This window comes from Trifolium pratense, linkage group LG3 (genome assembly GCF_020283565.1).
Source record: "Trifolium pratense cultivar HEN17-A07 linkage group LG3, ARS_RC_1.1, whole genome shotgun sequence".
Lineage (NCBI taxonomy): Eukaryota > Viridiplantae > Streptophyta > Magnoliopsida > Fabales > Fabaceae > Trifolium > Trifolium pratense.
In genome coordinates, this window is record NC_060061.1 from 39,266,674 (window position 1) to 39,291,768 (window position 25,095).

General features: G+C 34.7%; 5 protein-coding genes across 5 annotated transcripts; 2 read left to right on the plus strand and 3 right to left on the minus strand.

Annotated features, from left to right (window-relative positions):
• Nucleotides 1-208: 208 nt before the first annotated feature.
• LOC123913448 (uncharacterized protein At1g65710-like) lies at nt 209-3,110 on the minus strand. Its single transcript, XM_045964195.1, has 2 exons — nt 1,789-3,110; nt 209-1,372 (listed from the first exon to the last, which is right to left on the minus strand). The coding sequence occupies exons 1-2, from the start codon at nt 2,884-2,886 to the stop codon at nt 422-424; spliced, it is 2,049 nt and encodes a 682-aa protein (XP_045820151.1). The 5' UTR covers nt 2,887-3,110; the 3' UTR covers nt 209-421.
• A 468-nt stretch (nt 3,111-3,578) lies between these two features.
• On the minus strand, nt 3,579-10,662 carry LOC123913450 (protein TIC 40, chloroplastic). Its single transcript, XM_045964199.1, has 14 exons — nt 10,262-10,662; nt 9,256-9,367; nt 9,007-9,064; nt 8,876-8,893; nt 8,303-8,597; nt 7,536-7,642; nt 7,385-7,448; nt 6,848-6,920; nt 6,148-6,188; nt 5,758-5,803; nt 4,472-4,566; nt 4,225-4,328; nt 4,102-4,149; nt 3,579-3,957 (listed from the first exon to the last, which is right to left on the minus strand). Exons 1-14 carry the CDS (start codon nt 10,425-10,427, stop codon nt 3,898-3,900), a joined length of 1,287 nt encoding a protein of 428 aa, XP_045820155.1. The 5' UTR covers nt 10,428-10,662; the 3' UTR covers nt 3,579-3,897.
• Nucleotides 10,663-14,444: 3,782 nt separating this feature from the next.
• Nucleotides 14,445-17,035, plus strand: LOC123916870 (jasmonate-induced oxygenase 4). Its single transcript, XM_045968443.1, has 2 exons — nt 14,445-15,508; nt 16,547-17,035. Exons 1-2 carry the CDS (start codon nt 14,675-14,677, stop codon nt 16,793-16,795), a joined length of 1,083 nt encoding a protein of 360 aa, XP_045824399.1. The 5' UTR covers nt 14,445-14,674; the 3' UTR covers nt 16,796-17,035.
• A 381-nt stretch (nt 17,036-17,416) lies between these two features.
• On the minus strand, nt 17,417-18,146 carry LOC123916871 (deoxyuridine 5'-triphosphate nucleotidohydrolase-like). Its single transcript, XM_045968444.1, has 2 exons — nt 17,868-18,146; nt 17,417-17,760 (listed from the first exon to the last, which is right to left on the minus strand). The coding sequence occupies exons 1-2, from the start codon at nt 18,106-18,108 to the stop codon at nt 17,516-17,518; spliced, it is 486 nt and encodes a 161-aa protein (XP_045824400.1). The 5' UTR covers nt 18,109-18,146; the 3' UTR covers nt 17,417-17,515.
• A 2,038-nt stretch (nt 18,147-20,184) lies between these two features.
• Nucleotides 20,185-20,858, plus strand: LOC123916872. Its single transcript, XM_045968446.1, has 2 exons — nt 20,185-20,559; nt 20,659-20,858. Exons 1-2 carry the CDS (start codon nt 20,212-20,214, stop codon nt 20,782-20,784), a joined length of 474 nt encoding a protein of 157 aa, XP_045824402.1. The 5' UTR covers nt 20,185-20,211; the 3' UTR covers nt 20,785-20,858.
• The last annotated feature ends 4,237 nt before the right edge of the window (nt 20,859-25,095 follow it).

The following is a 25,095-nucleotide window of genomic DNA, read 5'->3' on the forward strand; positions in this document are numbered from 1 at the left end:
CAAAGTACATGATCAATTAGGAGTTGGTATCTTTATCAAAAAAATAAATTTTTTTTGGTTACAATATCAAAAAAAATAAAAAAATTAGGAGCTGAATATTTTTTCACCTATTCTTCCGATATGAAATTAGCTGAATTTACCCCTTGCCCAAGAGAATTTCTTCCTAATTCTTATCTTAAAAGACTAAATGAGTAATCACCGGTATAGGAACATAATGGAACTGATCCTTTTTATGCATTTCTGATTTGAAGAAATAAAGAAACATACTGTTGTTACAAGTGAAACAGGAACAACATAGAGTATTCACATGGACCTTAATTAAATGAAAACTGGTTGCAGAGTTTGCAACGCCAAACAAAAAGGAACATCAAACTCATGGGACTATTAATGACAAAAAGATGAATGTGATTTCATTTATGATTTATGTGGATGCAGCTGCTGTGACAACTGGTTTCATGTGAAGAACATTATTGGCACCAAGCCTGCCACGCCCCGTCTCATTGTCATGTTGTCGATCACACACTCTCTTTTTGCTGTTCAATTTCCTCTTTGCTCCATCCACGTTCGCTCGCCTTGCTACAGGAGACACCCTTGCTTCCAAGCCTAATGGAATTTTCTGACCATCCTCTCTTCCGTTGTTCGTTCTAACAGTCCAGCAATCTTTTGAATCAGTAGAACTGGGTTCACAAGAAGAAGAAATGCCACGCCGCAGTTTTGCACTACTGACAGTTAAGCTGTTGCTTCCCGAAGACTCTTGTTCCTCCATGTTTGAACCACCCTTATCCATTGTCTCAAACTTATGTAAGCTTGATTCGACCATATCATCATAAACAATTAACTCAGACTCTACAATTGGAGCCTTGGTATCTGCCACACTCTTCCCATAGCTATTACTAGTACCCAATGGAACATTGTACTCATTCCTACTGGACTGGAAACCTAGTGGATTTCTCCTTTCCCCTACACCAGACAAGTTTGAGCTTGTATTGGAGTTGAGATTAGCAACAGCTTCAAGGATAGAGCAAGCTCTGGCGACACAAGCTGGGAGAGAAACGGGTGGTGATGGTGGTGATGGTGTGTTCTTTTGATGGAAGTTCTGGATATCTTCAAGAAGTAGTGAGGTGTAGGACTGTGGAGGAATCGATAGAGCTTCAGGGCTGAGGTCTAACTCTAAGTCTCGCGATCTCCTCGAAGATCTTGTTCTTGTTAATGTATGGGGCTTTAGGTTTTCAACCACTTGTGGCCCCATTGTCTTGACAACAACATTATCAATCATTGAAGACTTCACTTTGACATCTTCATCTTGTTGTAATTTTGTTTTACAATTGACATCCACACACTTGTCCAATGCACTTCTGCTGGCATTTGGTTTCTGCAGCATGGATGGGAATATATTAAAACACCACTACATCAATCACATACCATAAATAGGACAAAATCAAATTACTAAATAAGTGTCAATTCTTTCAAGCTAATAAATTATGAACCAAATGTTACCTAGTACGTGTTTGGTTTTGCGGTGGTAAAAATTAATTTTGAATTAATTGATTTATAAAACTGATTTATGTTTATATGCATTCATGTAAAAACTGGATTATATACTAAATTTGAAGCTATAAATTATGTTGAGGCAAAAACTTGAAACCACAGCTTCAAGTTAAAAGCTAGTTGAAAGGCAAAAGAAATTCTACTTGATAACACTGGACATGTCAAAATCAGTTTTATGTGTTCAGAATCACTTTTGTCTCTCAAATAATAAGTGAATAAAAACATACAAAAAGCAGATACCTGATTATCTTCTGTTTCAACTTCCTTTTTGGATCTGTTTTGCACCCAGCTGCTGTTGCTATTGGCTGTTGAATGTGGAATAGCAAGGTAGTTAGATTCAAGCTCACTCAGTGGATTTCTTCTGTATGGCGATTCTTCTTTTTTCCTCGAGGAATTTCGGCTAAACGATAGTTCCTGCTGCTGATTTACTGCATTCCCATTTGCTCTTGCAGGAGACTGAGAACGCGGCGAACCAACATTTCTCCTAACTGTAATCCTCCTGATACGAGCTGTAGCTGCTGCAGATTCTCCACCTCCACAACCATTATTATAACTCTTATCCATTACAAGGGATGTAACAGTAGCAGGAACAGATACCATTTTAGCAGGCATAGAACTAGTATTGGTATTGTTTCTTGCATTCAGTGTTGTGGTTGTATCTGTACATCTTCTTACAGGTGAGATACTAATTCTCCTCTCTCTGCTGCTTGAACATTGTTGCTGCTCTCTTTCCCTACTTGGTGTTCTTCTTCTATTTCTATCCATTGAAAGTGACCTTGGAGATTGTAGATGCTGGTAAAACTTCTCTGCAGGTTCTTTCCAATCACCATCCTCATAAAAACCACTAATTTTTTGGTCCTTTTCATAGCAAATTGCATCATTATCACAGTTATCAAAATCATTACTTCTCTTTGAACTTGAGAATCTCCTCCTTTGTTCCCTAAAGGAAGAAGCTTTACCTGAAGAATTTCTGCTGAGTCTACCACAATGTATAAGAATTGCATCTACATCTTCTTTAGTACAGCTTGAAGTTCTCATACCCATTAACTCAGATCCTTCAATACTAGAATTTCTGTCTTTATCATCATGACTCTTCCTATGTTTAATGATAAAAATCTCTTTTTTAACTTGCCCTCTATGTTCTTGTACTGAATCAACATGTTTCTTATTATTCTCATTCTTCAGCTTCACTTCTTGTTGAGTTTTCACTTCTGGTTTGGACACTGTGATACCATTCTTACAAGAAGAGTTGTTCTTCCACTCAAACTCAACAGATGTTGTTGTGGTTGACTTGGTTGAAGTAGAAGACTCTTTCTTCTTACTCAAACATGTACCCATGAAATTGAACTATTGAATTGAACTAGAGAAAGAAAATAGTTGCAGAAAAAGGAAGGGTCATAGTAGTGGAAGCTCAAAAGAGAAAGAAAGAGTAGATTTGAATTTCAACAAGGGTGTGTTATCCCAAACATTGCTGCCCAATAATTTGTTTTAGAAAAAGGTTGTAACTTTGTGATGGAGAGAGAGAAAGAGAAAGAATTCAAATTTTGTGGCACGGGTAGGGCGGGCAGTAAAGCTTTGTTTGGTTCCATTGAAGGGTCATGTTGTTTTGTCAGATCCACCTGACCCCACTACGTTACTATTAAATTTGTTTTTTACTAAATACATTTTTGTTTTTTTTTTACTAAATATACATTACATTTTCTGCTTTATACTAGTACTAGTATACTGTATTTGTTTGGATAAATAAGAATTTACCAAAAAAATAGCAACTTGTTGTATTGTGCACTGCTGGTAAAAGAAATCAGGGACTTTCTGTCATAAGCCAAAATGTCTACACAGATTCATATATGATTAATAGAGTTTAGTAACATGTAACATTTGTTCTTGATCACGTAGGAGTTGCTTTTATCGACTAACAAGTTAGAGTCGACAAAAATACTGAGCATCGTTGTCCAACCAATAACCCATGATTATTTTTCATTACATGCTGCATAGTAGCTCAAATTCATGAAGCATATTCTATGAAAGAATTATGTGAAGCGTTTACACTTGTCTTTTCAGGTAGTGTAAAATTGAAGTTCAAATTAGCTAAGTCTTGGAACACCCACAAGTAGAGAAGAAAATCATACTACAGATACAATGCCTCAAAAATAAGAATTTAAAGTAACAATATACAATCTCAACTATTTTGGCAAAACAAAAATTCAACTATGGCAACAATTTAGACCAAGCCACAGTTATTATTATCTGTATATCACAATGGAATTGGAACTGTGAGCCTGCAGTATCTAGCTAATCTCTCTGCTCATCAGGAAAGGCGTAGATAACTCTGACCAACAAAATAATGAATCAAGGGGGGCCTGAAACCCCTGGGAAGAGTTCCGATATTTTATTGAAGACGTCCATGACCTGAAATGTAATAGGAAGATGCAAAATGTCAGATTCAATGTAAAACAAGGAGCCAAATATTTTAAAGAAATTATTTATGTTCAATATACAAGGGGAAAACATGCTTCAATGAAAGACATTGTAGTCAAATAAGTATCATCATACCTCCTTATCATTTTGATATTTAGCAATATTCAGTGGATTCTGTGAACACTGCAATCAAAACAAGAAGCGTTCAGAGATTTATATGAAATATTAATGAAGTGAAGTACTTAAAGTAAGACATACATCCATTATAGCTGCTTGAACTCTAGGATTTTGAAAAGCCAACGCAACATCCGGATTGGCCATAATCTTTGAAATGACTTCTTCTGGAGAAAGCCCAATTTGATCTGATGAAGTGAAAATGTAAAATGTTAGAAAATACGAAAGAGGAGGTGGAAAGATTCATACTTAAAGCATTAACAAATTGATCCACCTCTCAAAACAGACATGTCTTTTAAAATGAGGCATAATAAATAATAATAAAACTTACCAAATTGTTGTTTAACATCAGGACTATTAAGGTCAAAATTCTTTAAGGTGTCCATCATTCGACTGTCCCATTCAGTGCCTCCACCCATGTTGTTTCTGAAACCAAACATGTAGGAGAAAGAGAAAGGATGCATGAATCTCTATAAGTGGGAGAAATTTGTATACCATTATATTACTGAAAAATGCATTGATTTATCTAACTGCAGTACATAGTATGACGCTTGAGAGAGAAATAACAAATTAAGATTTAAATTTTCTGCAACTTTAGGTCTAAAGTAAATGCAATGACAAAGAATCCAGTCCTAAGTAAACTCGCGAATGGGATTAGAGACCCCAATAGTCCTAGCCATAAACGATGGATACTGAGCGGCTTGTGCATATTGACCCGTGCAATGATGTAGCTAACGCGTTAAGTATCCCGCCCGGGGAGCCTGGGGAGTACGTTCGCAAGAATGAAACTCAAAGGAATTGACGGGGGGCGCACAAGCGGTGGAGCATGAACACTTGAGCACTTATCATAATTCATAACACATAGGGCAAAAGGAATAAGAGAAGAAACTTAAAACAGCAAATTCCAAAGGTAAGTACGGGCATTCCCCCTATCTTAGGTTAGATGGAAGGTGTTAGACAATTATTATTAAATCAGGACCACCATTTATCCTAATTCCAAATGTGAGGTTCTGTTGGGTAAAGGATAAAGAGAGATTTAACTAATATTTCGTAATTTCACCAAAATCCATATGAGAGGCTAATGACTGGAATAGGTGGATTGTGAGTGTCCAAAAACATGAGCAAGCTGAGTCACAAATAGAAGAGTATGACAGCCAGTTGAGCTTTAGTGACAAATGAAAGCAAGTGATGACATTAAAAAGAGTAAAACAGCATCCTACCTTAAAAAGAGTAAACTAGTTTTTGTAGAATATTCAGACAATCCAATGTAAGTAAGCACTTCGCCAAAAGCTTAGGGCCATTTCATTTCTTATTTTCACTTTATTTACCAACGTACTACCTTTTCACTTTATTGTGTTTTCAAAGGTTTGCATATGAAACAGTGAAACTTTTATTGTTTTCATTGTTTCCTATACAAATCTTGAAAATAGAAAACAAAGGGCCAAACCTTTATTTTTGGATGCATATTTGTAATTAAAAGTGAAAAATAGAAAATGTTTTTTAAAAGTAAACAAACCCTTATTTTTACAAATCATAACACCTGGATCTATGGAGCATGAGAATATTGGCGGAGAAAAAAAAAAAGGCTCTGAAAATACAATATGAAGAAGAACTTACAGCATTTGTTCAAGTTGTTGACGGTACTCAGGATTCTGCAGCATCCCTATCAAAAGAAGGAACAGTACAGCAACTATTATACACCAGCAAATATTATTATCATGTCATGCAGAAATTAACATCTATTAGTTAAATGAGACAACATGACTTTTGAGTTTTGACTAACAAACTTCATTTAAACAACATAAAATTACAGACACCCTTTTAAATGTGTCATATGTAAACGGTATTGTACATGTAAGTAACAATAAGCATGCACAAATGTGGTCATGCATTACGAAGGTGCTAAACAAAGACAATTACAGTCTGCACATTATAATGAATATTAAAACTTTGATTAACATTGCATAGAACTAGAAGCCAGAAAATTGTTACTGTTAAAAGCATTACATTTGAAGGTAGAAGGGTTCCTCATCTCCTCAGGTAAATAGCTGCAACAGTACCAAAAAATTATGAGCCTTCGTTTGGATAACAAGCGGGAGGAAATTGAATAATATAAACATTAAACAAGCATGAAAAACTCTAAATTTCCATCAAGCGACCAGGACACGAAACACATTGCAGGGGGAATACAAACTAGCTCCACTAGATGGTCAACAATTAAAAGAGCTGTAGCATACTTATTGGTGGGGTGGGGTGGGGGGGGCAGAAAAGGAAATAGTGGTAGCAACCCTAATACATTATCTTTTGGAGATAAATGAAGTTAATTGGAAAGGTAAGAATTTAAACAGAAGCATTGCTTTTTTGCTGAAAACTCCTGAGGAAAAAATATCCAAGAGAATGTGGGAAAGAAACAATTACGGGCACCGGTAGATCTTAAGATAAATCACAACTTCGAAAGTAGTTCAATATGAAAATACAGAACGGAACTACTCCTAAGTCCAATGTAGAGTATCACAGGTACTGTTGGTGATTGGTACTACTGTCATCAGAATTTCTAAGATCAGACAAAACAACACACTTTTACAATTTATGGAACCTTTTCTAATACATTCAAAACTAGGATTTACTTGAAGTTTTAAACTTGTCTGTATTCACTAGAAACGGAAAATGATAATCATTATTAAAAGATAAAAGGAGCTAATATTACGGATAAACCATCTTCTGCACTGTTGGATCTTCCATCATTTTCTCCAAAGCATCCACCGATAAGACTGATTTTTCTATCCAAAAGAAAAGTAAACAAGGTCACATTAAGATCATTTGGTTAATCCATACAGCAGCTCATTTAAGACAATTTGGAAAGAACACAATGTGTTTCATGATAACAAAAAAAGTTTAAATTAATTGCAGCATATTATGTCAATCAGAGGAGAAAACAATGCTTGTAGGAAACACCCATTTGATTTATGACAGTGTTTCAACCCGTGCACTAAAAATCTGTAATCAGAGTCAAAAAGTAAATGATATTGACAAGAAAAGAAAGATTTTCATATAAAACATCAAAAGTACAGAGACAATGGTAAGTATACATAATTCTCATTTATTTATCAGGGCTAGTCTAAATCATGACATTGCATTTCCTTGGAATTAAGCTTGAATAGATCTATCACACTACACAGGGTTTTCCGGCAATAAAGCAGATATATCAATATATTAAACAAATTTCAACTGACTCTTTACTTACCTGCAGACTGAGAACCTGGCGCATTGCCGAAACCTTGGTTAGAGGGAGCTCCATTTTGAAAAGCCTTCAATAATGTCCATTGTTATTACATATTAAGGACAAGACAAATCAGTAAGTATCTTTAGCAAAAACAAGAATCTTAGAAACTCACTTCTGCTGGAGCCCGGGCTTCCTTGAATGAACTTGAGTCATCAACATCTTTAAATCTTTCAAATTCATTCTTCTGCACAGTTTCTTCTGGGGACACATCTACAAAAGCTGCAATAAATAAATATTTATCAGAAGCTTTTTAAATTTCACACACACTAGTATGGCACACTTACATAGTTTGTTATAAATCATAACACTGTATTGCCATTACAAGTCCGTAAAAAAAGTGCACCAGCTAACTAACATAATAGCATGCGAGCAGGTTGAGAAAATAATAGGTTTGCACACACTCATGAATCATCCCAAATGATATAAGCATAAAATAAAATGGAAGACAAATTCACATGGTGACTAGTGATGTGACGCCCAACGGCAAACTAAAACAGTTTATGCATGTTTAGGGAGCACTCTCTAGGTTGTCACGGGATACTTGCATCCAAGCAAAACTTAAAATAATGCAGTGGCATACACTCACTCAAACTATTACAAGTTCACTAACAAAAAGAAAGCTGCAAGATAGTATTCATGGCAACACTAAACAAGCATCCTATGGTAAGCTGAACCAATTGACAACAGTTGTTAAGATCCCAAGGAAAATATTTATTTTAAGAAAAACTGACACGTCAGGGAGCATGGCTTTTGCCTAAATTCTTAAACCCGCAAATACATCTCATAATGGACACAAAATCACCACTTATAAATTGCACATGTAGTACATGTAATCCAACATGAGAAAAATGGAAGTCCTGAGCAGAGATTGTATGTTACCAGGTTTTTTGGGTTCCTTCTTTCCTTCCACTTTATCTTTAACATTGATGTGTGGGCCTGGGGCTGCTTCTACTTTTGTTTTTGTGTCTACTGTGACCGTATATTGAGATGCAGGTCGGGCGGAAGTTGCTTGAGATTGATTACCTGCAGAGCTGGCAGGTGCAGCAGGCCCTGGTGGTGAAGGCATTGGAAAGGGGAAAGGAGATCCAGGGGAAAAGGCACTACTGTCAAATGGATTATTTTGTGTATTCATCTGGCCCATCATGGTTTTGAAAGCTTGTTGCATTGCATATTTCTGAAAGAAGATTAAAACATAAATGTTGAAATTGTACAAAAAAGGTAGAGAAAAGTTACAAGGTTAGTTCTTGCAGTTCTACAAAGAATCTACAAAAGATAAGGTAAGGTTTGACAGAACGTTTGTTGCACTTCGTGTAAAATTTGAAGGTGAAAAGACTTGCTCCTTTCACTCTGACGACAAAGGATTCCACTCACTTGATATGCTCCAATATCTTACAGTAGAACTCAAATGACAAATCAGTTTACACCCAAGCCTTGCAATAAAGTGAAACTCACCTTTATTCTTGAAGATACCTGCCCAAAAACCAAATGTCCCTTAATATATTGAACATAAATAAATAATAAAGAATAAGAAGAAAAAATTAACATCGGTATATGTAAAACTGAGTTTCAATTGTGGTTCTCACCACTGAAAATAGTGCAGAAAACCCAACACCAACGCCAATCCAAAAGAGCGGTGACCCTCTAGAAGTATTTTGAACAAAACAAATAAATCTAAATGTGAATACATAAGCAAAAGTAATAAACAAAACCAAATAAATAAATAAATGTATCTATTTAAAATTGTCTCTCATCCAAGTAGTTGGAAATCAAATAACATGCTATAAACCGTCTACAACAAAATCAAAATGTGAAAGGAAGAATAGTGTGATTACACAGTCGAAGGTGGAGGTGGTGATAACTGGGGGTTAACTCCAACTGATGTTGTTTCTTGAGTAGTTGAAGAAGAAATGCTAGCAAAATTATGCACAATCAGCTTCCCCTGCACTGTATTCACATTATGTATTACTTGTGCTGCTTCGGATATGAGTTTAAAACATTGAAATACATTCAATGTGTATGGAAATGTTCATTTACAAAACAAGAGAACGGGAAGCAATATACATGACAAATAGAATTTAAAAAGAACACACGCGTTTAATACAAATTAAACTCAAAATGCAATCAACATCAATCAAACTTGTTTCAAAATTCATAATACACCTCTCTAGTCTTTACAGAGACACTACATACCAATTGTTTGGAAATGCCATATTTTGAGCTTATTTGTGGCTTATAGCTTATAAGCTCATATGAAAGAAAACAACTTGTTTAGTAACACTTTTCTCACAAGCTTATAGCTTATAGCTTTTAACTTATCATTTTTTCCTCTCAATTTTACCCTTATCATCTTACTTCAAAAAAATTAAATATCAATTGAACTGGCATATATATTTTTATGTTATTTCATATTTATAAGTTAGTTCAACAGCTAATTTTACCAAAAACACTACAAATTCAATCAGTTAGTTTATCCTCCATAAGTCATAAGGTAGCTTATAAGTTATTCACTATAAGTTCATCAGTTATTTTTTTGCCAAACAATCCTTTAAAAGCAAAAATGTTTTCATGATTCATGAAATCATAAATCCTCTGAAAATCTCAAAACAGCATATGCAAGGCTCTATTTTCATTATCATTCAATCATTAGAAGAATATTTCTGAGTTTCCAATGAAAAACACAAACACCAAAATAAACAATTAAGTTCAAATCAAAACACATAAATAGTCAACACCATCACTATAAATACATAACTACAGATTCAACTTCAATATAATAATATACATTTGACTGAACTTCATAATAATTAATAACTTTTTAGAGACTATAAAAAAAAATACCAGATTTAGGAGCAGCCCTGATAACATGAGAGGAGGAAGATTTAGCAGAAACGGAGAACCTCCCAAAAGTGAAAGGCTTTCTTCTTGTGAAGAGGTCTCTTGAGGAAGAATGTCCTAGAAGCAAAGGTTTAGGGGAAGAAACAAGGGCTAAATTAAGATTCTCCATTTGTGAAGCTATGAAACCTGAAAATCAAGGAAAAAGAGGAATGAATGGTGGTGATGGTGAATTGGGGAAGTGAAAGGAGTTTGAAATTTGGGGGAAATTGAAGTGGGTTGTGGCGGAGGGAGTGAGTGAGGGTTGTGGGGAGAATCTGGGTTTAGTTTAGTGTTGTTTGCGGTAGGGATAAGTGAAAAACCGCAACTTTATGATTTGGAATTTTTGGATCACTAAGATAAAAATCACTTTATTTTTGTTGGAGAAAAATATTTATTTTGTTATTTTTTTTTTTTTTATCTTACCGTGATATTTGTATAAAGTTTCTACCATAGTTGATAATGATTAATGTTCCTTCTCAATTGAATTTTTTCTATACGCATGAGGAGAGGTGAGAATAAAGCCGGTCTACAGGGGCTAGCGTACATAGGCTCAGGTTAGATCAGCATATTTCTTTAAATAGGGCAGATCAAAACTTTTTTATAAGCATATTTAGTTAAATAGGTCAGGTTGCGGGCCATTAAAAATTTACTAAGCCAACCTATTTAAGTTAATATGAATAATACTTTTTACTGTTATTATTATTTATATATTAAAATCTTTACTTTTATTAAATTATAAATTTATTAACTTTTTAAGTATTTAAATTTATTAATCTGCATTAGTTTTTCACATATATAAATATAATATTATAAACTATAATTGAAATATGATGATATATATAGTCAAATTCTCTAAAATATCATGTTAAATATCAAAAAGGACATTGGTTTATTAGTTCATAAGTATATTTAAAAATAAATATAACTATTTATTGAAATGTGTTCATGTGAAATAGTCTTTTAAACAGGCTAACAGACTACATTAGGCTTGCAAAAAATTTGGTTCGAGCCTAAAAGATAAGTCTATGATAGGTCATAGGTCAGGCTCAGACTTTCGATATTTTGACAGGTCAGACTCGGGCTTAGCAAAGCCTAGCTCGGCCTAGCATATTCTCTCATTTACGCATGAGTGATAACTCACTTTATGTGATATTTGTTATCCATATTACTTTGATTATTACCTGGCCATACAGTGATTTACAGTTGCTTTAGAGTCATTTTATTATGTTTTTTAGTTTAGTGATGTACTTAGGCTTTTATGTAATCCTCTATGAAAAGAGAGTAGTTCTATTGAAAAAAGGAGTCAAGACAGACCACTGAGTGAAGTTGAAGAACACCTCAGAGCTAATTAATGATAATCAGAGTCAAGACATCCTGAGTCTATACAATTTAATGACTGGAGTCAAAGCGTGAGTCAAACTAGGGCACGTCAGAGTTGAATGGTTGAACGCGTTGTTGCATAGTGGAGGAAAGACAACCTAACTATTTTCTAGTGTAGTACAATACTTTCTATTGTATTGACTACTTTGGGGAATATTTTTTGGTTAGTGAGCTGAACTTTCTCCACTCATTAAAGGTCCAATTCCCAATATTGATGGCTATATAAATGGGCCTATAGACCTAATTTTATCTATCTTTGAAAGCTCATCATTGATCTATCACCTGTACTGTCAAGCGCAACCGTTCCAGTGAAGAGCATACGCGACTCTGAGATCTGATAACCGGTGCTTCATCGTCGTCGATCGGAGGTTTATTTTTCATTATGATTTGTAAATCTCTATCTATGGTTGTATTGGTTATTCAGCTCAATATGAGTTAAACTCTCTATAGTTGGAATTATGTGAAGCTTAATTGAAATAGATGTTGTTTATGTGATGTGATGTGTGTTGTTTACGCTACTTTATTTTCTCTTGAGTTAATTCTATATGTTTTTATCTTAGCTTGATCACCTTAGATTTAAACACAAGTTCATTGTTATGAGACATCTAGCATTGAATGGATCTAGAGAAATAATATGGTAGGGTATGAACACATCACTCTTTCTTAAAGTACTTAGACATAAGCCTTAAGGCCATAGTGAGAATGAAGCGATCTCTTTCGAACTAAAACGAACTAAGTGTGAACCTATAGGTAGGAATCGCCTTAACCGCCATTTTATCATCTAACGTTAAGACATGCACCACTAGGTAAGCTTGTTCACAGTAGTCTTGACACCACATATCACTCACACAACATTAATTGATATTAAGTGGATCATAAATTCAACTACTCTTTACTTGTGATTTCAAACCCTTTTTAATCGTTCCTTTTACTTTACTTGTTGATACCAAAATGATGTTTAATTGTCTTTTCCCTAATAAGCATAAGTACAATTGTGAAATTGATGAGATAAGGCTCCACTAAGCAATCCTCGCGGGATCGATACTTTTCTTATTACTTGCTACAAAATTGACTGTGTATACTTGGACACGTTGATAAGCCTAACAAGTTTTTGGCACTATTGTCGGGGATTGCACGTCTAAGAGGCAATTCTCACCTTACAAGTCGGTTTTGTAGAGACGAGTTATGCCCAACACTAAATTCTAAGATGGTACCAAAGCCTCTCCAAGATCTGTTGGGTCATCCACTATCGGGCCACCCACCGTTTATATCCATGCACCAAGCGCAAAAATGTTGGACGTGAAGGGATCTGTTGAGAAGTCCCACATCGATTGTGAGTTGGCATAGACAATGGTTTATAAGTAAGAGGTTATCTTCACCTCATTAGTCGGTTTTGTAAGGATGAGTTAGGTTCAACACCATTTTCTAAGAGATTCACTCTCATCTCCCCCACCAATTCAAAGAACAACTCATATACCACTTCTTGGATAGGTTGGAGAATCTTAGAAGAAACAACGAGTCAAATGCTTCTGAATCATACGAGAGGGAGATGTCGCATTTCAACTCAAAACTTAATCCAAGTATAATCATGAGCTTTTCAATTTAGTCTTATTAAATTTTAATTTTAATCATTATATATGCAGGGACCGGATTCGAACCATGATCATCTCACTTATTCACCTTAAGGGTGAAACTTTTACCCACTAGGCTACTTGACAAAAAAATAAATAATTTTAATTGTTCTAATAAGATAGTTCAATTACAAGATATAATAATTGGTGGTTTCTAGGCGAGAGTTCAATTAAATTTATTACTATGAACTATATTTAACAACTATTGGATTAAATGTTCATATATATATTTTTTATCTTGCATGAGATGAGACCACACATATCTTAATATTCTCTTCATATGCAAGAGTCATGAGTCAAGATCATAATTACCATTTAAATCAATTCACTGTTGATTGTAAATATCTTATATTACTTAATTTTGAATGATTTAAATATAATTAAATAAATCCAAAATTAATAGTGTCCTTTTATTGTTATCATGCTATATTCTATCAAGTAACTTGCGGGGCACACAGGGTCCATGACCCAAAGATTGAACCTCTGATCATCACCTACCAAAGAGACTCAAATCCTTCGATCCTTACCATTCAAATAATAATTTTTTAATCATAGAAGCAATTAAATACATATTTAGTCTTTAACTTATTTTAAAAATGTAGTTTCTTCCCTTAACTTTAAAACTTCTCAATTTAGTTCCTTCGCAACTTTGTTAACTTTAAAACTTATGAGATTGGTCCCTTCATTTATTTAACACAATTTGGACATTTAAATATGGATATTGTTATAGACTGTACCAATGGTCCATTCGCATACTGAACCGGGTTATTAGATCTATTCTTAGCAAAGTAAGCAATACGATAGATACACTCTAATTAACGACGATTACCGCTAACAGATACATACACACCTTTGGTACAACCGCTTTATCAGACAACACGTGTCACAATCACAGGAACAAAAGAATATTGTATGTCTTTATAACTTTTTTTCCCCTTGTATGAACCATGTCAAAAGGCTACTTCGTGTACACAATATCTAACCGCAAATGTATATATCATCTTCAAAACCTTCATGAATGACTTGATCGTCAAAGTATGTACAATTACCGCTTTCTCCTTCAAAATGCGATACAACCTTCGTCAACCACCAATAATTCGTACACAACGACTTATCAACAATCTTATTATCATCTAAATCTCAGGTTCAGAGAGGATCGAATATGATAATATTTTTTTATTTTTATATGATGATACTAGTAGTGTATTTTTGGATCCTTTTGGATAACTGTCAACATTTTGATCTCTATCTCTAAAATAATGGATCCTAGAAACATTTGACAGTTGTTATTTTGGTCTTCTAGTCTTTCATCTTTGCTCTTGCTCTGTTTCTCTTCCTCCTCTGTTATTGACTTCTTACCAATCCAATGGAAATTACCGGCGAACCAATTCGGGTCCAATCCCTGATTCAATCGGGTCTATCCCACGTCCCACATCAATACATCCAACCCCTTCAAAACCGACCCATTCAAACCGATCCCAATTCCAACATCCCCACCATCGACCTCTTCAACTTCAACACCAACCACCGCAGTTCAATCCGTCAATCAATCGGACACGCCTGCCGTCAATGGGGCGCCTTCCACGTCACCAACCACGGAATCCCCACAACTCTCCTCCACTCCGTTCGTAACTCCGGCCTCGCCTTCTTCAACGACTGCCCAATGTCAGAGAAACTCAAATACCCCTGCACACCCGGCGCCGCCGCATCGGAGGGATACGGAAGCCGGATGCTGGCCACCTCTGATAAGGAACAAAACGACGCCGTCTCAGAGATCCTTGATTGGAGAGACTACTTCGATCACCACACTTTTCCACTTTCTCGCCGGAACCCTAATAATTGGCCGAATTTTACTTCTGATTATAGGGAATCAGTGGCAAAGTACAGTGATGAGATGAAAATTCTAGCGCAAAAGTTACTAGCTTTGATATCAGAGAGTCTTGGGTTGCAATCCTCTTGCATTGAAGATGCTGTTGGGGAATTTTATCAGAATATTACTATCAGCTATTATCCGCCGTGTCCGCAACCGGACTTAACGCTTGGTTTGCAATCACATTCTGATATGGGTGCTATTACCCTTTTGATTCAAGATAATGTGGGTGGTCTTCAGGTTCTCAAGGATGGTGATGGTGGTGAGAGGTGGGTTACTGTGCAGCCAGTGTCAGATGCTATTCTTGTTCTTTTGGCTGATCAAACCGAGGTAAATAAACATAATTCATCGCTTGTAAGTTATAATTCAAGTTCTGGATATGGGAAATTAGTTGAATATGTGATATATTTGGTTTTTAAATGCTGAGTTTTGAGAATTACTGTTGTATTGCCATTCATTCAGATGTTGAGATGAGAGTAGAAAACCGATAGTTTTTCTATTCGGTAGAGCATGTTTAGGAGCTTTTTGGGAAAGGCATGTTCCTTAACAAAAAAATTAAGCATAGTCAAAGGGCTTTGTAGGTGCAAATCAGCAAATATTCATGGCACCTAGCTATAGTATAATTGATTTGAGTTCAGAATTCAGTAAATACTATTAATGATCCTTGGAATATTTTGAATCTATAGGTTAGCATTTGTGTTCTTCTCAAGTTTTTAAGAGATACTTGCTCTGAGTACATGTCCAGTGCAAATATAACCTATTTGTGAACAGTTTTAATTGAGTGGATAACAGTTAAACTTCTAAATTGTTTTTAAGTCTTAAGAAGGTCGTTCAAGGGTTGTAAGTGAAGTATATGTTTTGACGAGGGGAAAATATTACTTTTGTGGTGCATTGAACTTGATTCTGACAACGGTACCGACAGTCAATTGTAAATGTATTATGCATATTATTACCAAGGCCAAGGTAGAATGGTAAGGAGCAAAAAGTATGTTTAGAAAGTAGATACGTATTATTGTTATTTTCAGTTTTTGTGTGTGTGCAAAGGATAGTTTTTCGGTTAATGATTATTTGTAACTAGTAAATACACTAGTCTCTTGTATTGATTTTGTTGCAACTTGCAACATGCAGCTAAATTGACTCCATCTACACCATATGTTATTATCTGTTATGAATTATGGTGTTTAATCCTGAATTAGAAGCATTGGTTACTGTCATTTTTCTTGTCAATATGAGATTTAGTAATCAAGGATGTGGCAGCCTAGCATTGTCATTGTGTTCTGATGGTTTGTAATTTCTTTATGTTTTCGTGATAAATGATTCATTTATGAAATTGAAGTTGTTAACAAGGTTGGTTTACTTTGGCACCAGATTATAACAAATGGAAAGTACAGAAGCTGTGTGCATAGAGCAGTTACTAATCCTGATAGACCAAGGCTCTCCGTGGCAACATTTCATGACCCAGCTAAGACAGCCAAGATCTCTCCTGTTTCTGAACTAATCAATGATTCATCACCAGCTAAATATCGGGGTGTTGTTTATGGAGACTACGTATCATCATGGTATACCAAAGGCCCTGAAGGAAAACGAAATATCGATGCACTTGTTATTGAATCTTAAGTTGGTGTTTTCTTTTTTGGACCTTGTAGCTCAACTTTGTTTATAGCTCGATCTTGTTTTAGACTAGAAAAGTATATGGGATGGAAGGTAGTAAATTATGATTGCAGAATAAGCCAAATTTGTAAATTTGAACAATAAATCAGTTGCTCAAAATACCATATACTACTATTGATTGATTAGTGCAAGCTATTTTTAACAATGTGAGGGTTAAGCATTCCAGAAATCCATATATTCATTTGATAGCATGTTCAAGAACAAGAAATTAACTATATTTTTAAGGAAGGTCATAACGACTAGCCAGAACATATATAACAATAGTATTACCAATTTATCAATACCAAATTCGGCCATTGAAATTATAAAACCATATCAAATTGGTCACCTACAGCATATTTTAAAATGACCCCTAAAATTGTGCAATGTTAATCAGGTTTAATCATACTATACTAGATCAGTTATGAAATAAATCTGACATTTTTTTTACATGATTTCAAATCCATCATCAATATCATCAACTTAATGTGAGAAAGTAGAGAAACTAGAGAAAGTTCCTTAATCAGATTAAGATAATGCTCCTCTTACTATTACGAAATACTAATATTCTTACAAGATATGTTAAACTAGAGAATGTTCCTTAATTAATACTGAAACATAAAGGTTAACAATATTTCAATACACATGTATGAAACTGTTAAAACTCATCATTCTTCTTCTTCAAACTCAAACACCAGTAGATCCAAAACCACCTTCACCTCTAACAGTAGAATCCAAATCCATAACCTCAGAAACTTCAGGAGTAATAATCTCCTGAATAATCAACTGAGCAACTCTATCACCAACTTTCACTTCAAAATCAACATCAGAATGATTAAACAGTATAACCCCAACAGGTCCTCTGTAATCAGCATCAATCACTCCAGCACCAACATCAATCGAATGCTTCCATGTCAATCCCGATCGCGGCGCTGCAAAACCAAAACAGTTCAATTTAATCAAAAACCCTAAAATTCAAAATAAAAATAATAATAATAGAAGATAAAAAAAAGGGAAAATTAATCAATTAATTAATTACCAACACGAGCATAGGTTCCTTCAGGGATGGCGATTGAGAGATCGGTGGGAATCAGAGCTTTGCCACGTGCCGGAACTTTTGTATCGGCGGCGCTGGAAAGATCATAGCCGGCGGAGAGAGGGGAACCTCTGGAAGGTATAACGGCTTTGTCGGAGAGTTTCTTGACTCTGATAAAAGTGGATGAGACGACGTCGTTTTCGTTAGGCATAGTTTTTTGTTTTTTGACAATAATGTTATCCATAGTTGAAAACTGAAAGAACTGGGATTGGAACTGTGCGAGTGAACGATGTGAAAAGAGAAGGTTGAGATAATATATAGGAGGAGCGGGAGAGTGTGAAAATGGCGCCAAAATTTCCCGCTACATATTCATTTCCAATTATACCACTCAGACTCTATTTGGATTAATTTATTTTTGAGCTTATGCAAACAGCTTATGCAATTTTTATATTTTATTATAACTTTGTCAAGGTAATTTATGATAAAATAGCTTATAAAAATACAATTTTCACTAATGTGATCTTATAAAATAACATAAAACCTAATTTATATTGCATAAGTTGTTTGCATAAGCTCAAAAATAAGTTAATCCAAACGGGGTCTTACAAACTGTTTGGCCTGACTTTTTTTCCTCTTATTTAGAGCTTACGCAAACAAGTTATGCAATTTTTATATATTATTATAAGTTTGTTAAGGTAGTTTATGATAAAATAGTTTATAAAATTACAATTTTCACTAGTGTGAACTTATAAAATAACATAAAACTTAATTTATATTGCATAAGCTATTTACATAAGCTCAAATAAAGCTAGGCCAAACGGTCCCTTACTGCCAATCATAATTTCATAATTAACACTATCTCAACTGAAAATCGAAAAAAAAATATTACATTACATGGATAAATCAAAATTGGCTATAAGAGAGAGTAAACTCTAATTATTATTACTTTTATTTTTTGGTTTTCACCCTCTAGTTCCTAGAAGAAGAGGTCCTATTAGTCCAAAGTTTGGGGCCCTAGTAGTCCAGAGTTCGGGACGAGTTCTAACCTCAAGTGGTTCTAGTTCCCTCCCAAATGCAATTGCTAAATTAGTATGGCAGTTATGGCTTTCTTTTGAACTATGAATTATATTTGTTTTCTAAGTCATTGCATACAATAAATGATATTTGCTAATGGTCAATTATAATAAACTGTTATCATTTGTCAGAGTTTCATAGATCTATAAAACCTAGCTAGTTTTTAGTATGAATTTTGTGTTTTCCCTTGAATGTTCGTTCATGTGTATCAAAGTCCCATTGTGCTAAATACTTGAGTTCTTATTAGCGGTTATAGCTTAAGATGCATAGAGAAATTACTGTACTCCAAAGTTGCATTTCAATACTACAATGTAGCAATCTAGATTTCACAAGAGAAAATTTGTTATGGTATACTGTCCAGTACAAACACGAGTTAAATCTCTGAATAAGAAATCTCTTGATCATATTTGACATTCTAATGATCGTTAATCACGTCTTGAAGCATGCTGCACTGCTAAATATATTTGGCCTGTAAACATTTCTTGATATAACTGCAGTCACTTTTGTCATTCAAAATACTAAACTCTCAACCATTTTTAAACAGCACCTAGTGACAAGATATGGAGACTATTTTATTCAAGCTATTCAGAAACTATCCAAAGAACTAAACCTATCATTGGATGGAGAGGTAATTTTGCAAACTAATGAAGTACGAAAAGTATCTCCGGTAGTAACCAACAAATCGACGAAGTTGCAAGGAGCGAAGTTTGAAGCATGGAAAATGTGGCATGAAGAAGGTCTTTCTATTCAGAAGATTGCTGTATGTCTTACTAATCTCTTGTTACTATTAAAGATCTATGCTTCACATGTTTTGATGTATAACTTCTTCTTTTCCCCTCCTCTTTTTGTAATCTCAGAACTTTCCAGGCAGATCAGTTCCTATTCAAGAACAAACTGTTGCTCAGTATCTGCTGGATGCTGCCCAAGAAGGATTGCCGTTTGACTGGACTAGATTCTGTGAGGCGATAGGGCTGAAACAAGATTTCATATCAGCAATTCAGGGAGCTATTGTAAAAGTTGGATCTGTCGAGAAATTGAAGCCTATAAAAAATGAATTGCCAGAAGAAGTGAGTTTAAATCTATATGGCCTTTATGATTTTAGTGCATCTCTTGATCACTGATGCGCAAATATGGCCAATGCATTTCAATCTCACATAACTCTTCCCTGCTTCGCCACAACTTTCTGATTTTGGATTTATTATTCGATGAGGTTGATATTGAATAATTTTTCATGGTGCAGATAACTTACCCACACATCAAGACTTACTTGACGATGCAAACCTGTGGAATATCCTTAGAAGACATTCAACCTAAAGGTCACCAGTCTGTCAAAGATGGTGAAGCTGTAAATAATGCTTCAGATTTGTCAGAGCCTCCTCTAGAAACACGGCAAACAGAAAGTCATCTTGAATCTGACATTTCTACCAAAAGTTTGATGGAAATTGACGCAGTACCTTCTGGACCTGTCAATGGTTGCCAGGTACAGAAGCTTCCAGTAGCCTGTGAGGGGGAATTCACAAGTAAACAACTGAAAGTCAGCGAAACAGACGAAGTGAGTTTAATTAAATTGAAAGCTACAGAGAGTTCTGTTGTAGAGTGGCTGAAGAACTATGATGAAGGGGTTAGTGAGAACATGTTTATAATTCATATTGAAAGCTTTATGATATCTGTTTATTTCCTTTGTTTTGTGCTTATAAAATCTGTGATTTATTGGTTTCAGGCTAATTTGAATGATATTTTGGAGCACTTCAATGGATCCAATGAAGATTCCATTGTTGAACTGCTAAGTTGCCTTGAGTGTGACTTTTTGATATATAAGAAAGGTAACATGTACCGGGCTATGTAAAGAATTTGATCCATAGGGTTTGTAGTAACCATGCTTGTAGAAAAGTGGTGTTTTTCGAATGGTCTTTTGCATTGTTATTATAATGTTTGGTGGATGAGTTTAAATGATTGCATAACCAAAGTTTAGAAGGAAGTGATCTACTTTTTCTTATGTTGCTAATTAGTACCTCAAGCAAACTTATAAAAACCAAGCTAAAGATTTCAACCGGTTGAACCATGAACCGACACTTTACGATTTGGTTGGTTGAGAGGTTTGATCAAGGTTGAACCGTTAACCGCCACTGTCTATGCTTTGGTTATTTGAGAGGTTTGATCAAGGTTGAACCGTTAACCGTTAAACTGGATTGCTTAACCGTCAAAAATAGGTGCAGACTGAGGCATTATGTCATGCACCAGATGAAACAGCTATTGACTTCAAAGTTTTCATAAACACTACTTTCTATTGTCTCATTAGTGCATGCTTCAGCTTCAAACGAGACAAATTGCAATGTAGACAGACTGAGTAAATCATCTTCGAAATTGAAAAGTTCATCAAAAGGGCAAGAGAAGCGCAGACTATATAATAGCCATGATTCAACACTTTTTTCATCATTAGTACATGAAATTGAAACTCATCTGCTAGTATATAATAGCTAATAAACTAAGTTAACCAACACCCTCGAAGAAAGAACAATTAAAGTAACATAAAATTTCACAACCAAAAACCAGATTCAAGAGTATGATAATATCTGGAAAATAGATGAAAAAGCCAAGGTTGAACAGCCGAAGAGAGCAAGGAAGAATGACACAGAAATTTTGTAAATGTAATATAGTTTCATTCTCCTTAACAAAATGAAATACATTCAAGCTTGTCACAAGAAACTACCACTGAATTAGCCACAATAAAATTAGTAAGTGTTTTGAAACTTGATCTACTCTACTACCTATAATTAGTCACTGCCATGAAAGATATAGGAGTAGCTGCACTTGAAAATCCATATGAAAAATCAAACCTAAATCATGTATTTATCATAAATGAAAACATAAAAGGTGAAAATAGAATGAGTCTTGTATGTTTATCATGGAGTTAAGCCAAAGGGTGATTCATGAAATTATAAAACCCTTTTTACACAATGCCCTACATGATCCAACCATGTAAAGAATGTAATATTAAGGTTGAAAAATACTAAACATGTTTGGTCCCAAAGGTACTGAGAATGTCCAATGATAATCCAATTGTTGCAATAATATGTCAAATTGGAAACAAACTATATGTAATCAGAATTTCAGAACAAAGACAATAATATATTGACAAAATGAATTCCTTGTAAATACCAAGTTGTATAAACTGAGACAAACAAACTAGAAAAAGAAGAAAGACAATGACAATTGCCACCATAACAATATACAAATAGACTTGTTCAAAACAAGTGAAGAGGAAACAAATCTAGTAAGTGTTTGTCCAAATTAAAGTTGTTGCTTATCTTCTCCTCTTATGAATGTATTTTCCTCTGTCCTCAAATGCCCATTCCTTCTTCAAAGACTCCCATTTATGCTCAAAACTATCACTAAACCTCTCTACAATATTGTAAATTTCACGCCCTCGAGGGTTTGTTAGCAAAGCATTAGAGAATACATGTCTCAAGTCATAAGCAAATTCCTCAGTAGTTGAATACACTCTCAACTAAGCTTCAACATCTTTCAAACAAATTGGTTTTTTTGACTTTTTCTCTAAAGCTGTTGACCGAAGAAGAGGGACTTTGAGTGCCCATCCATCTCTTCCTTCCATCATCCTCTTCGAAATCACCCAGCACTGCATCCTTTTAAGACGTTCCATCGGTTCCTTTTTCGCCTTTTCACCGTCATTCTTCTTCTTCAAGGCATGTTGTTCATCTCTTGGATGATGATCTTTGACAACATTCTTGAAATCATAATCAGCAAGACTGGATTTTTCTTTGGCAAATGATATTTTCGCATCCCTTTGATAACGATCTATGACAACATTCTTGAAATCATAATCAGCAAGACTGGATTTTTCTTTGGAAAATGATATTTTCTGATCATCGGAAGCGGCCGCCGCCGTTATTTTTCTTTTGGAAGGTCGGCTGTTGTTTTTGAGGGTATGAAGAATACCCTTTTGTTGAGGCAGAGTGGTTGTTGAAACCTTTGAATATTTTGCACAAAGTATTGATTTTTGTTTTGTATTGGAAACTTGTGGATCGTTTTTGATGATGTTCTTGTTTTGAGACAGAGAGATTGTTGAGTCAAGCCAATAACAAGTGACTATTGGTTTATGACAATGTTGAATCTTTCTCTTCTTGTTGTCATTAGAGGGTGACCCATAAGCAGAAGCATCATCACCATGTTTTTGTGGATATGAAAGTCTAATGATGAGTCGTTTACAACAAAGTTTACCACCCATTTCCTCTTTCAACATGTACGTTGAAGAACACATTGTTGAATACACACAGAAAACAGAGAATGGAAAATAAAGCAATTAAATAGATGTACTAAGTTTAGGGTTTAGATCACAGTTGAAAGCAGAGATGAAGAAAGAGAATTGAAGATGATGAGATGAGATGAAGAGATTTCTAGCCGTTTAGAGTTTAGAACAGTTGAATACAAGAAACGAATGTACCAAGTTTGTTTGTTATTTATACACTTGTAGTGTGTGTGTGAGTGTCTATCTCTCTAATGTTGCGTGAATTGCAAGTTCAATTAATAACGTTACACTTCCAATAAATAACAGCTAAGCTAAACTTGTAAAATAAATATGACAAAATAAATAAAATCTTTTTTTTTTATGGAAACAAACTATATATAATCATAATTTCAGAACAAAGACAATAATATATTGACAAAATGAATTCCTTGTAAATACAAAGTTGTATAAACTGAGACAAACAAACTAGAAAAAGAAGAAAGACAATGACAATTGCCACCAAAACAATATACAAATAGACTTGTTCAAAACAAACTATCACTAAACCTCTCTACAATATTGTAAATTTCACGCCCTCGAGGGTTTGTTAGCAAAGCATTAGAGAATACATGTCTCAAGTCATCAGCGAATTCCTCAGTAGTTGAATACACTCTCAACTTAGCTTCAACATCTTTTAAACAAATTGTTTTTTTTTTTGACTTTTTCTCTAAAGCTGTTGACCGAATAAGAAGAGGGTCTTTGAGTGCCACTCCATATCTTCCTTCCATCGTCCTCTTCAAAATCACCCAGCACCGCATTCTTTTAAGACGTTCCATCGGTTCCTTTTTTCGCCTTTTCACCGTCATTGTTCTTTTTCAAGGCATGTTGTTCATCTCTTGGATGATGATCTTTGACAACATTCTTGAAATCATAATCAACAAGACTGGATTTTTCTTTGGCAAATGATATTTTCGCATCCCTTCGATAACGATCTACGACAACATTCTTGAAATCATAATCTGCAAGACTAGATTTTTCTTTGGAAAATGATATTTTCTGATAATCGGAAGCGGCCGCCGCCGTTATTTTTCTTTTGGAAGTTCTACTGTTGTTTTTGAGGGTATGAAGAATAACCTTTGAATATTTTGCACAAAGTATTGATTTTTGTGTTGTATTGGAAACTTGTTGATCGTTTTTGATGATGTTCTTGTTTTGAGACAGAGAGATTGTTGAGTCAAGCCAAAAACAAGTGACTATTGGTTTCTGACAATGTTGAATCTTTCTCTTCTTGTTTGCATTAGAGGGTGACCCAGAAGCAGAAGCATCATCACCATGTTTTTGTGGATATGAAAGTCTAATGGTAAGTTGTTTACGACAAGGTTTATCACGCATTTCCTCTTTCAACATGCACGTTGAAGAACACATTGTTGAATACACACAGAAAATAGAGAATAGAAAATAAAGCAATTAAATGGATGTACTAAGTTTAGGTTTAGATCACAGTTGAAAGCAGAGATGAAGAAAGAGAATTGAAGATGATGAGATGAGATGAAGAGATTTCTAGCCGTTTAGGGTTTAGAACAGTTGAATACAAGAAATGAATGTACCAAGTTTGTTTGTTATTTATATACACTTGTAGTGTGTGTGTGACTGTCTATCTCTTTAATGTTGCATGAATTACAAGTTCAATTAATAACGTTACACTTCCAATAAATAACAGCTAAGCTAAACTTGTAAAATAAATATGACAAAATAAATAAAATCTTTTTTTTTTTGTTGGAAACAAACTATATATAATTAGAATTTCAGAACAAAGACAATAATATATTAACAAAATGAATTCCTTGTAAATACAAAGTTGTATAAACTGAGACAAACAAACTAGAAAAAGAAGAAAGACAATGACAATTG